The sequence below is a fragment of the Mizuhopecten yessoensis genome, unplaced genomic scaffold (assembly GCF_002113885.1).
Source record: "Mizuhopecten yessoensis strain PY_sf001 unplaced genomic scaffold, ASM211388v2 scaffold8657, whole genome shotgun sequence".
Classification (NCBI taxonomy): Eukaryota; Metazoa; Mollusca; class Bivalvia; order Pectinida; family Pectinidae; genus Mizuhopecten; species Mizuhopecten yessoensis.
In genome coordinates, this window is record NW_018407656.1 from 19,115 (window position 1) to 35,288 (window position 16,174).

The 16,174-nt window shown below is 37.8% G+C and overlaps 1 protein-coding gene across 2 annotated transcripts; it reads left to right on the forward strand.

Annotated features, from left to right (window-relative positions):
- Window positions 1-6,025: 6,025 nt before the first annotated feature.
- On the forward strand, window positions 6,026-15,620 carry LOC110456325 (heat shock factor 2-binding protein-like). Of its 2 annotated transcripts, XM_021507001.1 has the most exons (10): window positions 6,026-6,063; window positions 6,947-7,079; window positions 8,265-8,368; window positions 8,706-8,855; window positions 9,974-10,106; window positions 10,690-10,813; window positions 11,326-11,429; window positions 14,427-14,527; window positions 14,807-14,905; window positions 15,577-15,620. In XM_021507001.1, exons 1-10 carry the CDS (start codon window positions 6,049-6,051, stop codon window positions 15,586-15,588), a joined length of 975 nt encoding a protein of 324 aa, XP_021362676.1. In that variant the 5' UTR covers window positions 6,026-6,048; the 3' UTR covers window positions 15,589-15,620. The 2 variants fall into 2 exon arrangements, with proteins under 2 accessions (XP_021362676.1, XP_021362678.1); XM_021507003.1 differs by lacking the exon at window positions 15,577-15,620 and having other exon boundaries at window positions 14,807-14,947.
- Window positions 15,621-16,174: the final 554 nt, after the last annotated feature.

Consider the following 16,174-nt stretch of genomic DNA (forward strand, 5'->3'; position numbering starts at 1 on the left):
TACATGTAATTATCAAATAATTGAGTGCAGGAGGAATAAGTAGATAAAATGGCTAAGATACTGTATAAATCTACAAAATAAATCTGACAACGGCTGTTGGTCACACACACTGACATGAAGCAGCAGGCAGGCGAGATAGCAGACCAACAGTGCAGTAGGTCAAATGCCCCCTGGAAGGAAAACGAGCGGATGGCAACCGCCTATCGTTCGTTCATACCTCGAGGGTAGCGGGTTTGTAGATTGGTGATCCAAAACCGTTCTCTCGTACGTCGTCTCGTTTCATCCCATGTAGGGCAATGATCTATGCCAACAACCTGCATGCCTTTCCAACTATGGCTAGGCATATTAAAATGCCTTGCCACAGGGAAGCCTGGTTTGTTCTGCTTGATGGAGCAGCGGTGGTTGTTGATCCTGACAATGAGCTGGGTGCAGGTCTCGCCCACGTAGTGTAACTTGCATTTATTGCAGGTAATAAGGTAACATATATATATATAGAGAGAGTATTATAGAGAAGATGTAGTATATGTTCGAATTGATAGGAGAATACTAGAACCATTTAATACATGTTCACAGAAAATAATACAATTAACTAGAATATCATAGATTTTACCATTTCAATTAAAATAGTCTATTTACTTCAATTATTAATAGCCTAGTGTTTGGTTGGAGGCACTTCAAAGACACTGTCACTATACACAGTGCCATCCTTCCCAATTACACCAGAGTTATTGTTATAACATAGCAAATACAAACACATTGTAATATAATTTTTAGTATAGTTTAAGTTAAAATCTTCCAGATTTGTCAATAAACTCCAGAACACATGAGAGAATAAATTTATTTGATTCACTGCTAAGGTTCATATCACCCTTAGTGAAAGTAACAGTATTTAAGATGATGTTGTCAATTTCGTTNAAGAAGTGATTTGCATCTTCAATAATAAAACCACAGTCACACTTAGGATTATCTGTAAGATGATCATTATATAAATCTGATTTTAATTGGCTGACTTTATTCCGTAGTTGACATAAAGTTATATTCAACTTCCTGGAGCCACCGTATTTAAAAATATCCGTACAGTTAGATGGTTGCAAAACGTATGTGCTTTCCTTAAGTAATTCCAGTTTTAACTGGCTCAATGTAGTGAGTTTTGGAAAAATACAGTCTGGCCTATTCCATAGAGACATCCCTCTAGGAAAAAAACTATTTTTATACAAGTTGGTTCTGCACAAGGGAACAATAAAGTTTCTATGATGTCTAAGGCGAGGATTAATATCATTATTAAAATATGGTAAGATACAATCATAAGTCACTTTCACCCTGGGTGCAATCATTCCACACAGCACAAGCATATTCAAGTGTTGGTCTTATAAAAGATTTATAAATTATTTCAAGAGATTTTCTATCTAGCTTGTGTTTGAGCATTCGCATTATTTGTAATTTTGTACAGCTTTTTCCATATATATAATTAACTTGGTCAGACCATGATCCACGACTATTAAAAAGCAAACCAAGATGTTTATGATTTTTGACATTTATAACGACACTATTTGAGAATACCAAATCTGGATGATATGTCTCAGAATTATTTTTATTAGACATTAGTAATGATTCAGTTTTACTTGGATTAAATTATATTCCCCATTTATCAGCCCAGAGAGACATTCTCCTTTAATCCTCATTAAGAATATCTGCAGCATGTCTGCCATCACCATCTATCAAAACGTAAAGAGAAGTGTCATCAGCAAAGCTTTTGACATGGGATTGGAGTTCATCTTCTATGTCATTAATAAATATTAAAAATCAATAAGGGCCGAGAACCGAGCCTTGGGGTACACCAGCTTTTAATGTTTGTAAATTTGACTTGTAGCCATCTATTAATACACTTTGTTGTCTATTAGTAAGATAGCAATGAATCCAGTTCAAAACGTGGTCACAATTTGTAAATCAATCCACGGTGCCAAACCCTGTCAAAAGCTTTGCTGATGTCACAAAATACTATCCTTGCCTCTCAAAGAGTGATGAAACAGTGCTAGTGGCCAGTTTAACATTCTGAAGCAAAGTTATTTAGAATCAAACCAGAAATCATTCGATCGAAGGCCAAGGTCACCGAGACAAAGTAGAAGCTAGAAGCTCACATAGTTGGAATTGTGTTTCTATTTACTGAGTGTGATCAAACGTGTTTCCTGTGTAGAGCTCTGCATCTTATTGTGTTTGTATTGACACTTTCCTGGAGAAAATCTTCAGCGCCAATTCCGACAATATCGCCCGGCAAATAAATGTAATAAAATTCGGAAAGAGCTCCTTGTGATGATGTGAAGATATTTATGATGATACATTACATTGCAAAATGTGTGTCCTGAACGACTTTGATTTTCTTTAAAACATTTTGACCAAAGATAGTGAGCGGTGCTTGTCATGCTGGACTTGTCAGCTGCATTTTACGTCATCGACCATGGCATACTTTATAAACGTCTAGAATACTCTTATGGAGTGACTGATACCGCACTATGCTGGATACAGTCATACCTGAGTGAACGACGACAGTGTGTTGTCATCGGATCTGCCACCTCACATGACAAAGTACTAGATTTCGGGGTTCCTCAAGGGTCGGTGTTAGGACCACGAAAATATTGCATGTACTCCAAACCGATTGGAGAGATTTGTCGTCGCCATAGCCTTCACTATCATTGCTATGCTGATGACACACAAATTTACATGGTCATAAAACCACAGGACAGTTGGAATACAGTCTCAGAAAGTCTGGAAGTTTGTCTGACAGATATCAGTATCTGGATGAACGCCAACATGCTTAAACTTAATCAGGAAAAGACGGAACTAATCGTCTTTTCCCCAAAGTGTCAGCAAACAATGGCTCTCCAGCTCAAGGTTGGTGCCAGAACTATTGAGACTGTTCCAGCTGTTAAAAACCTAGGGGTATACTTTGACAGTTCTCTGAACATGGAGAAACAAGTGAACGCTATTGCCAAATCCTGTTACTACCAGATCAGGAACATCGGCTGTATTCGGCAGTTTCTAACTGCAGATGCATGCAAGATTTTGGTGCATTCACTTGTTACCTCTCGGTTGGATTATGGTAACGCCCTGCTCTGTGGTATATCTGACAAACTAACTAGTCGTCTGCAGAGGGTCCAGAACACTGCAGCACGGCTAGTTACTCGTACTCGAAAGAGAGAGCACATCACACCTGCGCTTTATTCGTTGCACTGGTTACATATACGATACAGGCAGCAGTACAAAATTCTGGTATACACATACAAGGCACTGAATGGAACAGCTCCTCCGTACCTACAGGAACTTGTTCCCCTGTATCAGCCGTCAAGATCACTGCGGTCGGAGTCGGAATCTTTGTTGTGTGTCCCAAAATCTCGTACTGTGACCTACGGAAACAGATGCTTTGGGAGGGTTTCGGCTACGTTGTGGAATAGCTTACCATCTGCTATTAGGAAGTCGAATACCCTGGCCAAGTTCAAGAGGAACATAAAAACTCACCTCTTCACGTCTGTATTTTAGAATCTTTGCAAAGACGTCATGTAAACACCACCCTTTTATTTGTTCAATTATGTGCACATTGCTTGTTAAATGTATGAAAGTGATTGCAAGCCTTTATTGATTGTTTTCACAATTATAACCATTACTATTATCCATTTGTTGTAAAGCGCCTTAGAGTAATTTTACAAATTATATAGGGCGATATATAAATGCTGTATATTATTATTATTATTGTATTAACGGGAATGGTCACCGCGTTCAAGTATTTTCTGGAAATCAACGCGACTCAGGACATATGTCATGCAATAAACGCAAAAACACGCTTTCACATATAAACATTTAGTTTTGTTTCAAAATGTGAATTGAAATATTACATTTACCTACCTGACAAAAGTGTCATGACTCTTGTCAGTTGCTGGCCGTTAAATACGGTAGACTATCTTTCAAAGATAAATTATCAGAGGTTTACAGCAAATGATATAATAAAGGACTAAAGCAAAACCTTTCTGACAAAACAATGATCAGTTTATTACAGAAATATGTATGTTGTGCGCAATAAATTGGGTCAAATGTCACAATCCACTTTTGTTGAAGAAGTTGTTGACACAGCCATGCCTTCATATTATGTGGCGATACAGAAATGTATACGGACTCAATTTAACGAGGTCGATAAATGATTTTATGAATCTGTGATTTGATCGAGAAAATGGGAGAGAATAAGTTGCAAAAACTGTGTTTGATCCTTTTACTTTTATGACGACAAATTACCGGTGTGCTTTAAAGTCCGACGTTTATGTTTCATTAGGTTGACAACACCATGTATCGACCGAGCTAAAATAAAAAGGTCGTAATAGTTTATAAACATATATATTTTACGAGACTGCTTCGGATTTTCACAAAGTACCACATATCGATAGTTTGTTTTTGTCCCCTGTATGACATACATGTACTTACACATTTTGGAACTTAGTCAACTTGTTTACAATATATTGACCTTCCGTTTTACAAAATGTTCCTCCAGATCCGATCCATACATCTTGTGTAAAGTAAGGTTTGAACATGGGCGGGATACAGTAAACTAACAGATTAGGACCGTTTTGTAACATTCAAATAGTCCGTTAATATAACATATATAATCTCATCACCACGCTCATATTAGTGAAAACGTTATTTTCACAACTTACCGAAAATTACGCCAGTTTCTGTAATATTTATGAACCCCAGCCATCTTCTTATCATAATGTATCATTGTGGATCATTTGTAGCAGGATGATATTCATATAAACAGAATTGGCGATTTATACAAAATGGCTAAAAAAAGCTCTACAATGTATATACGTGGTCCTTTCCAAGATGGAAATTAAAGGTTTATCTTGACTTCTTGTGGTCCATTAACATCATACCAATCAAGTCAAGTCATTACAACAACTCTACAAATACAAGAGATATTCAAACGTTGTGTATGTAACCTCTGTTATGGAAGGTAAACGTGTATTTCATTCTGACATGTGACAATCAAATCAACTGAAATGACCATTCGCATAACCACCAGTTTGCGAAATCGAACGTTACAAAAATGTACTCAGCACTTTCTTAGTACCCTTTGACATCACCAAACGGAAGCTTTTTTGTAAACATTATAAATCATGGCACCAGGAAGTTCAATAGGCGGCCCAGTTTGACGAGTGCTTGTCAATGTTTTTGTAATTATAATTATTATGCTGCATGACTTACGACTATAAACACTAATAACAATAATGTGTAGTGTAATAATTTCTCGTAAAGCCGGACAGATGTGGCCGGGAATCTACCTAACGGTACAAGGAAATTGCAATACGACATGTACTTCGAGATTTCCATTTTCCTTTTTTTGTATGACGTATACGTTACTGTACCTTTTCTGACAAATATTCAGTACATGGGTTGCGACGATATTAATAATGTTCTACGTGATATATTATAATCCACTACATGAAGTGTTTTTGCAATAATTGGCTGACAAAAGTTAAAACAATCTCATTGCACAGCAACCTGATTTGTCAGTGAAAAACATCGAAAGAAATACAGAATGGAAAAATATCATAAATTGAACTATTTTCGGCAGCTGCCATATTGGAACTTCCTATAACTTTGCATCATGACGTATTTTCCTGGTCATATTGCTTTCATATATTCACTTTGCCCTTTTGAGGGCGTACGCCCATTACGCCCTCACCTGGACCCGCCCCTGCCAGCCACCGTGGATTTGTCATCTTTTGTAAGTTTCGTTGTTTTTAATTAAATAGAAGAGACAAAACTGATAAAAAAAAACTTGTAAAAAGAAACGTTTATCAACACGTCTTAATTCATTTTGTGCATTTAAAAAGCATGGCAATGTATTTTCCTTAACACATTACTAACTACCAGCCTGCCGCCTTATTATGAATAACATGAATCTCGAATCACCCTCGACTACCCGCGGTAGCCAATGTCGTAAAATGCTACCTCTGAACTGCTTTGTGGCAGTATTGCTGGCGGGAAATCCAAATAAACACGATGAGCAAAGCGGAGGTGGGGCAGGTTTTTCAGTAACTTCTATTTGAACAGACCAAATCACATTTTAAACCAGCCAACTTTTGTAAAATAACATATGAGATATATACGAAGAAGGTGCTTTATCAGGAGATGTAGATCTTTTTATTGTCTTTCATTTTATTTGTAAGTTGTTTACATTCAATATAGCCTACTGTACAGAGTAGTCAGTGCACAGGGTCACGTTACAAATATCTGAAATACACATATGCTATACTGATACGGTTCACAACACATATACACATACGTTTATGTGTGTTGTGACCCGTATCAGTATAGCATATGTGTATTTCAGACATTTGTAACGTGACCCTGTGGTCAGTGACAGTATGAGTCACTGACCACAGGGGTTCGTTACAAATGTCTGAAAAACACATGCTATACTGATATGGGTCACAGCACACATAAACATACAATGATTTTGATATAAGTACATGTATAACATCTAACTGTAACAGAGTGTTAAGAACACTGGTCCTTTCAGTATTTCTGGTCAGTAGCAAGTTAACCATGGCAGCAAATCTGCACATTCTTCACAAAAGTGCTTTAGTGTGTGTAATAGATGACTGCCTACACACATATTCATTATGGGTTACTTAACTATAATTGTAAAACGAAGCTATCGCTGCAGTTTCCTGGAAAAGATAACAAAAGTAAGTGTTGTAAAATCTTCATTTGAAATTTGGCGGTACCGGTAGTGCTCTGACGAAGCTTCTTCCCTTGTGTATGTTTATGTGTGCTGTGACCCATATCAATATAGCCTATGTGTATTTCAGACGTTTGTAACGAGCCCCTGTGCTATGACCTAACGTTAGATATAGAGATTTTTATACCATTGCACTTACAATTTTTCGTTTTGCAGGATAGGGTGATTGTGCAGAGAGATGACCTGGCACGCCTTGCCACTGAGATCACACAGCTCAGACAGAACTTCCCCAAAGTTGTCAACAAACGGGTGACCAATGCTATAAGCAAGATCGACAATTTAGAAATGGGTACTGTACTGTAACAACATTTTGTTGTAAGACAGAAAATGCTGGTTCTTATCTTTTGCTAATGATTTAAACAATGTGATCAAGCAGTCAATTAGAAAAAAAATAAAAGATAATAATTCAAATGGCAGCCAGGGGCAGATTCAGGATTACCAGTTTAAGGGGTGTGGGGGTGCACATCAGGGGCATATTAATGATATCCATGATTTTGTGAAGTGAGAAGGGTTCAGTTGGTGGCAGCCCCTGGTCTGGGTTCAAGGACAACAGTCTCTTTGGAGCTGTAGAAATGAAACAGGATAAAGAGAAATGCAACGGCCAGACCAGGGTTCGAACCCGGGATCCTCCGAACTCTAGACGGACGCCCTTACCAATTGAGCTAACTGGTCACAGATGATCTACCCAGTCAGGTTCCACTACATTCCTCCCTCCTTCAACAAAGTCTTCAACTCCGAAGACACAGTCTTGTAATGTTAAATAAAAAGAGTCTATCACTGAAGGACCATTAACAAAATGATGGTGTATGCTGATAGTTCAATACAGCCAAATTATGAAGAAACAAAACATAAAAACATATTTTAAATGTCATATTTAAATTTTCTGACGCATCATTGCGGAAGAATAATGTCTAGATGCAGTGCACAGGCTCAGCTGCAAGTCTACAGCGGCCATCTTTTTATAAGCATGAAGTGGAGAATCGCTAAATTTTGAAGTTCTACATCTTCTAGAATGTGAAGCTGCAGTAATTGAATGTCTAATTAGACAGGAAACCAGACATAACTTGAAAGGACAAAACAATTTGATCTAGCAGTTGGCTGTTTGACTATTTATGCCCCTGCCATAAAATGGGGCGGAAATATTAAGTGTTGCCCATGTCCGTCCCAGTAAAAATGTCAAATCTCATACAAGAGGTATCTTTGTCAAAAAACGTCAAAAGTTATCTCCCTTCATAAAATCTGAAAATATACATGTATGCATATGCACAGGCAATGTGAAACAGGTAACATTTGATAGCTGCATTGAGTTCAACTAGAGTTGAAATATAAGTAAATAAAGATATCATCTTCTATATGTTATGAGAATGTTCAGTCAGCATTTCAATTTCTGCTGTTAACAACAGATTTGAAACAATATCGCTCATCAAAGCTGGTCAATTTTTTTAGGTCACACCATATGTTTTGTTATTTTTAGAAATTGTCTGGCTCAAACAGAAATATGAAGAGGCAGAGGCAGAAACACAACACTGGAAGTCTCGCTGTGAGGTGGCCATCGCAGACTGTCAGAAGGAAAAGCAGGTTAGGCCATTCACTGTGAACCTAGACACTTTCGATGTCATCAGAGAAAAAGAGGGTGTGAAATATAGTCAATGAAGGATATGACTGTAAAGTCTGGTAGCTGTGTAAATTGCACTGTGAGGTCAGTTTAGTTTATCTACAGAGTGTGTAACAGATGACTGCTGTGTCCATGTTAGTACTAATATTAATACCTGGCCTCCTCTGCCCCGGCCGGCATAGGCAATATATAAACAAAGAAATCTTGTCATCGGAAAGCTATGTTTTTGCAGCTATGTCCAATTGTTCATGTGAGAACCTGATATGGTGTTGTAGTTCACTTTCTCTTCTGTGTGTACAGGACAACATGCAGTTACGATGTGAGGTTCGGGACCTGGGCCAACAGCTATCTCAGCAGTCTGACTACTGCTCCAGTCTGGGGTCTGCCTGCTGTACACTACTCTGGAGGGTATCTCGATGTGAGGAGAGCATCCAGTCCATCCTGGTCGGGGTAAGGACATGACCTTGAACTTATACAGCTACCATGACCTTGACCTCCCAATGTCCATCAAAGTTCAATGGAGATAAGCGACATCATCAATTGTCATTGTACATGTTTATTTCAAGAAGCACAACACAGAGCTGATCCAGCATTGGTACATTTGTTTGTTGTTTAACATCCACTCAACAGCTATGGTCATATCGAGACGACATGCGTTAATTCAAAAACAAAAGTGTTCTAGGTGAAATACAGGTCAAAGTTGAAAGGTCACGGTTTTTATACGCCCGTCAAATTTGGTGGGAGTATTATGGTATGGCGTCGTCCGTCCGTCTGGCGTAAACTTTTGTTTGTCGGGCAATCTCCTCCTAAATTTTCGACTGATCTCTTTGAAACTTGATATACATTATAATCATGATATTAACTTGTGTCTCCCTTAAAAGAATTTTGATTCGAAATTTTTTCCAAAAATTATTGCCCTTTGTTCATTTCAGTATTTGATTTTTTGTCCGGAGATCTCCTCCTACATTGATTCGACAATTTTTGCAAATGTTATTGCCCTTTGTTTTAACATTGGATTTTGGTCCGGCAATCTCCTCCTACATTTTCAACCGATCTCTTTGAAACTTGATATACATTATAATCATGATAAGAAATTATGTCTCCCTTAATAGAATTTTGATTCGACGATTTTTGCAAAAGTTATTGCCCTTTGTTCATTTCAGTATTTGATTTTTTGTCCGGAGATTTTCTTCATTTTTTATAGCATGTCAGCTTACCACTCTTAGAATGATGCAGATCTTATTTCAATGTAAGAAAGTATATAACACTACATGGCATTCGCAGGGCGTATATTGTTCCGCCCTGCGGTACTCTTGTTGTAAATATCAATACAGATACTTTTTGACAAATTTGAAGACTGCAGATTAGTTAATGTACTAGATTTTGAAAATAAAACCCAGACATTTATACAACTATAAATAGTGTTTTAAATGGTACTACAGGTAGGACAATAATTTTGTATTCAGGACTGAGGTTACAGAGCTGAATGAATGATTTTTTAAGGATCATGGTCCAAGTTTACTTTTGAAATAATAAATTAATTTCACTGTATGTTTATACTTGAACAGACCAAAGTGGACGAGTTTCTGTGTCTAGTTACCAGTACCCTACAGAGCTATGTGTCCGCCTACAAGTCGGACTGGCCGAAAGATGACCAGGAGGAAACGCAGTTTATCTTGGCTCTTTGTGGAATTATCACAAGTTTGTAATGTTGCCTGCTGATATACTCAGGACTGTACATATTTCAGCTATCCAAATTTGTTTATAACTTCTTTGGTTATTTAATGCTCTTGTTGAAAAAACAAATATTTTGGTGGTCTATTTCTTAGGTAATACTTCTTGTTGCCAAATTTCTCATTTCACCATTCAAGTAATCAATAAATGTATATAAAAGTGCATTTTGGGGCAAAAATGTTATTTAAATCAAGTTCCCAAATTATGCAGTTTACTCTTGAAAGTATCTTTCCCAGTTGGTTTATTTTCTTTCCAAAATGAGACAAAAAGGTCCCATCCCAAATTTACATAAACACAAGCACTGAATATATTCACATAGATGGTATAGATGGTTCGACTGAAAATCAACTTTACATGTTTCTTTCAAAGTTGAAATATACAGTTCCCACAGTATTTTGAACACAAAATATTTACTTTTAACAAATGTTCGCATTGATGTTGAACTTTTTGGGGATTGAAATAATTATTCAAACCTTCATCTCTGTATTAAATTTTACTTGCTCTGAGACTACAAAATTTGTCTCTTACAAATAATTTGTTTCATATTCAGACATAGCAGCATCTGCGTATGGCCGAGACTTCCTCATTACTAACCAGAACGGACGACATGTCATTGATACCTACCTCAACGTTTTATCCGAAGCTCCCAATGGCAAAAGTGCTCGATTAAAAAAGTAGGTGTTTGATATATTGACTCTGCTTGGCATATATATGTTGATCTGCAGAAGATAATTGGGGTAATTAGACGCTTGTTAATGATCCGTGTGGAATGGTCTAGGTGGAATGAAGTTACAGTAGACATAGGGTAGAGTGATAAAGAGGTTGAAGGATTGAACTCCCACAGGGTAGGAGAGATGTTTTTGTGGGAAAAAATGGTAATGTATCAAATTTAATAAAAAAAAAAAAATGTATTTCTTTCATGTATTTAAATCTTTGCTGTTAAAAGTACTGGGAAAACAGTCCAAATAAAACAAAAAATGAAGAAAGAGGAATGTTTTTAAGTAGCAAACTAATACATTATCCAGAATATTTGATGTAGTAGTAAGCTGTTACCTCAGTTATAAGGGACAACAACATCATACATGTTCATGAATCTGGAGGTTCAGCTCTCTCTTGACTGTTTACATTGAACTTGTTCCGAGTCTGTTAAACAAGTGAGTATTATGTATTATGATTCTGTCTGCAGTTTGATCCTCATGGCGTTGTACAACATCAGTATCAACCAGAAAGGAATCAAGTATATCAACTCCAAAGGAGGCATGCTTGGGTCACTCTCCTGGATCTTACAGGGTAAGTCACTTGCATCTACAGAGTAAGCAACTGATATCCATACCAAGAGGGAGCCGGGGGTTTTGTACTGGTATCTGTAGTGTAAAATAATTACTCAAATCATATCCGAGTGAGTTTTGCGTGTTAAGCCAAATGCAAAAAGCCAAGTGACTGAACTGCCAGCACTTTCTGTCAATTGTCTGCAAGTCCCCCTAGCCTTAGGAACGGAAGGGACTAAAGGTTTCCACTTCATCTTTCTACATTATGTCCATCCTCCTGTCCCAACATAGAGCGTATCTCCTATTTCACATGGACAGGGCTTTTTTGAAGGTCATTTTGGGGCTAAAATTGGTCCCCATTCACAAAATCTCTTGAAAATTTTCATCTTGTATTTAGATGACAATGCAATATCTAACATCAAAAATGAATAATACTTGATTACTGATCATTTTGAGTTTTATCCCATACCGCAGCGTCCGTCGTCCGTCCGTCAACTTTTCCGTTAAAACGCTACTAGTCTTGAACGGCCAAGTAGATTTTGACTAAATTTGGTCTGGATCATCCTTGGCCCAAGGGGACATTGCATAAACGGTGGGTGTGGCCACCCTTGGGGCAGAGGGGCAGGGCCGAATAGGGAAAATAGAGGTGAAACCTCTAAAATCCTTCTTTTACAGTAGGGATTAAGACATTTTATCTTGATTTAGTCTGGAGTATCCTTAGGCCAAGGGGACTCAATTTTGTATACATGGTTGGTGTGGCCCCCCTTGGGGCAGAGGGGCTGGGCCGAATAGGGGAAATAGAGGTAAAACCTTTAAAATTCTTCTTCTATTGTAGGGGATAAGGAATTTCGACCAAATTTGAATAGTGGTATCCTATGGTGAAGGGAAACCATTTTTGTATAAACGTTGGGTGTGGCCCCCCTTGGGGCCTGAGGGGTGGGGCCCAATAGGGGTAATTTAGCAAATTCTTTAAAATTCCTCTTCTTCTGTAGGAATGACAGGATTTTGTCCATATTTGGTCTAAATCATCCTTTGGTGAAGGGGGACTATATTTTGTATAAATGTTGGGTCTGACTCCCTGGGGCAGAGGGGCGGGCCCAATAGTGGAAACACAGCAAATTCTTCAAAATACTTATTCTTTTGTAGGAATGACAGCTAGGATTTTGTCCAAATTTGGGCGGAAGCACCCTTGGGTTAAGGGGAACCAATTTTGTATAAACTGTGGGCAGAGGGGCGAGCCAAATAGGGAAAATCGAAAAATAGATTAAAAATCCTTCTTCTTTTGTAGGAATGACAACGGATTATGTCCATATTTGGTCTAAAGCATCCTTTGGTAAAGGGGAACTAATTTTGTATCAACAGTGGGTCTGACCCCCCTTGGGGTAGAGGGGCGAGGCCCAATTGTGTAAACAAAGCAAATTCTTCAAAATCCTCCTTTTTCTGTAGGAATGACAGGATTTCGTCCAATTGTATACAGTATAAATATGAACCATGTAATACATGTACAGCAAAACCTGGCTATTTCAACTTCAATTTTGCTAACATTTCCAGCTGAGCGATACAGGCCCTCTGGGCCTCTTGTTTAGTCTTTAAGATGAAATTGAATATGAATAAAGAGTTGAAAAATATAAATGTTGGCTAAGTTTTAATTATCAACATACATCAAAGCCAGTCCTTCAAGGATTTTTACCATTTATTAAATTTAATAATATTTGGAAGATTATTCTCTATTGACCTCAGGGACCTTTTCCCAACTCACCAAGAAAAAGTTCTTTAGAGTTATCAGATTTTGTAGGCAAATGAAATATATAGCATTTATGTTTGGAAATTTTGGAAGAAATGTTTCGATGATCGAAATAAAATGTTTAGGAATAAGTTATTATCTAATTGATGCAGAATTACCCTGGTAATTTAAACAGTATTGCCCTGGTAATTAATACAGTAACCCTGGTAAATTATACAGTATTTCTCTGGTAGTTAATACAGTATTACCCTGGTATTTTATACAGTAATACCCTGGTAATTGATACAGTATTGCTCTGGTAATACTTTGGTAATTAATACAGTATTTCTCTGGTAGTTTATACAGTAATACCCTGGTAATTCATACAGTATTTCTCTGGTAGTTAATACAGTATTACTCTGGTAATTTATACAGTTTTACCCCGGTAATTTATACAGTATTTCTCTGGTAATTTATACAGTTTTACCCTGGTAATAAATACAGTATTACCCTGGTAATTACTTTGGTAATTAATACAGTATTACCCTGGTAATTTATACAGTTTTACCCTAGTTATTTATACAGTATTTCTCTGGTAGTTAAAACAGTATTACCCTGGTAATTTATACAGTATTACCCTGGTAATTTATACACTTTTACCCTGGTGATTTATACAGTATTTCTCTGGTAGTTAATATAGTATTACCCTGGTAATTAATACAGTATTACCCTGGTAATTAATACAGTATTATCTTGGTAATTTATACAGTATTTCTCTGGTAGTTAATACAGTATTACCCTGGTTATTAATACAGTATTACCCTGGTGATTTATACAGTATTTCTCTGGTAGTTAATATAGTATTACCCTGGTAATTAATACAGTATTACCCTGGTGATTTATACAGTATTTCTCTGGTAGTTAATACAGTATTACCCTGGTTATTAATACAGTATTACCCTAGTGATTTATACAGTATTTCTCTGGTAATTTATACAGTATTACCCTGGTTATTAATACAGTATTACTTTGGTAATTAATACAGTATTACTTTGGTAATTAATACAGTATTACCCTGGTACTTTATACAGTATTACCCTGGAAATAAATACAGTATTACCCTGGTATTTTATACAGTATTATCCTGGCAATAAATACAGTATTACCCTGGTAATTAATACAGTATTACCCTGGTAATTTATACAGTTTTATCGTGGTAATTTATACAATATTACACTGGTAATAAATACAGTATTACCCTCGTAATAAATAAATACAGTATTACCCTGGTTTCAGATGAGAAGGAGAGTGAGAACAAGACAAATACACTACGTTTGATCCAGTCTATCCTGTGTGACGGATCTCGGGTTGGGGCCATACTTGAGCTCAATGAAGTGGTAAGATGTTAAATTATTGCTAGTTTTATGAACAGAAATGGGAATTTGAATGTAATCACAGCTACATCAAATTTCAGCTCTTTAAGCAGTTTGTTTTATTTTGATCAGATGATGTCAAATATCTGTTCTATAGAGAATTTTTGTCTGGGGTATAAGCTCCCTTTGACCAAGGTTACAGGAAGTGGAGTTATAGATAATGTCATAATTGTAATGAATGGTTTGGTAAGAGGATGCTTGAATTGATATTTTGTTTGTTTAAGAATTTTTTGATATTTTCAGCTGCCAATGTCAGCATTACAACAACTGACTAAGCATAAAAGTCCAGAAGTACGACAGCTGGCACAGGAGATCATCTCTGACATTCAACTACAGTCTGACATGGAACAGTGACTCAACTCCAGGCTCAACTACAGTCTGACACGGAACCTCTAAAATCCTTCTTCTACAGTAGGGATTAAGACATTTTATCTTGATTTAGTCTGGAGTATCCTAAGGCCAAGGGGACTCAATTTTGTATATATGGTTGGTGTGGCCCCCCTTGGGGCAGAGGGGCTGGGCCGAATAGGGGAAATAGAGGTAAAACCTTTAAAATTCTTCTTCTATTGTCGGGGATAAGGAATTTCGACCAAATTTGAATAGTGGTATCCTATGGTGAAGGGAAATCATTTTTGTATAAACGTTGGGTGTGGCCCCCCTTGGGGCCTGAGGGGTGGGGCCCAATAGGGGTAATTTAGCAAATTCTTTAAAATTCCTCTTCTTCTGTAGGAATGACAGGATTTTGTCCATATTTGGTCTAAATCATCCTTTGGTGAAGGGGGACTATATTTTGTATAAATGTTGGGTCTGACTCCCTGGGGCAGAGGGGCGGGCCCAATAGTGGAAACACAGCAAATTCTTCAAAATAAAAGTCCAGAAGTACGACAGCTGGCACAGGAGATCATCTCTGACATTCAACTACAGTCTGACACGGAACAGTGACTCAACTCCAGGCTCAACTACAGTCTGACACGGAACAGTGACTCAACTCTGACATTCAACTACAGTCTGAAACGGAACAGTGACTCAACTCCAGGCTCAACTACAGTCTGACACGGATCAGTGACTCAACTCTGACATTCAACTACAGTCAGACACGGAACAGTGACTTAACTTCAGGCTCAACTAAAGTCCGACACGGAACAGTGACTCAACTCCAGGCTCAAATACAGTCTTACACGGAACAGTGACTCAACTCCAGGCTCAAATACAGTCTTACACGGAACAGTGACTCAACTCCAGGCTCAACGACAGCCTAAGACGGAACAGTGACTCAACTCCAGGCTCAACTCCAGTCTGACCCGGAACAGTGACTCAACTCCAGGCTCAACTACATTCTGACACGGAACAGTGACTCAACTCTGACATTCAACTACAGCCTGAAACGGAACAGTGACTCAACTCCAGGCTCAACTCCAGTCTGACCCGGAACAGTGACTCAACTCCAGGCTCAACTACAGTCCCACATGGAACAGTGACTCAACACCAGGCCCAGTGACTCAACTCTGACATTCAACTACAGTCTGCAACGGAACAGTGACTCAACTCCAGCCTCAACTACAGTCTGACACGGAACAGTGACTCATCTTTGCCATTCAACTACAGTCAGAC

Excerpts from the sequence above, each read along its gene's own strand:
- LOC110456325 (XM_021507001.1), top strand. Across the intron at positions 10,107-10,689 it reads TCTTTGTGGAATTATCACAA|ACATAGCAGCATCTGCGTAT; the intron begins GTTTGTAATGTT and ends TTTCATATTCAG. Across the intron at positions 14,528-14,806 it reads TACTTGAGCTCAATGAAGTG|CTGCCAATGTCAGCATTACA; the intron begins GTAAGATGTTAA and ends TGATATTTTCAG.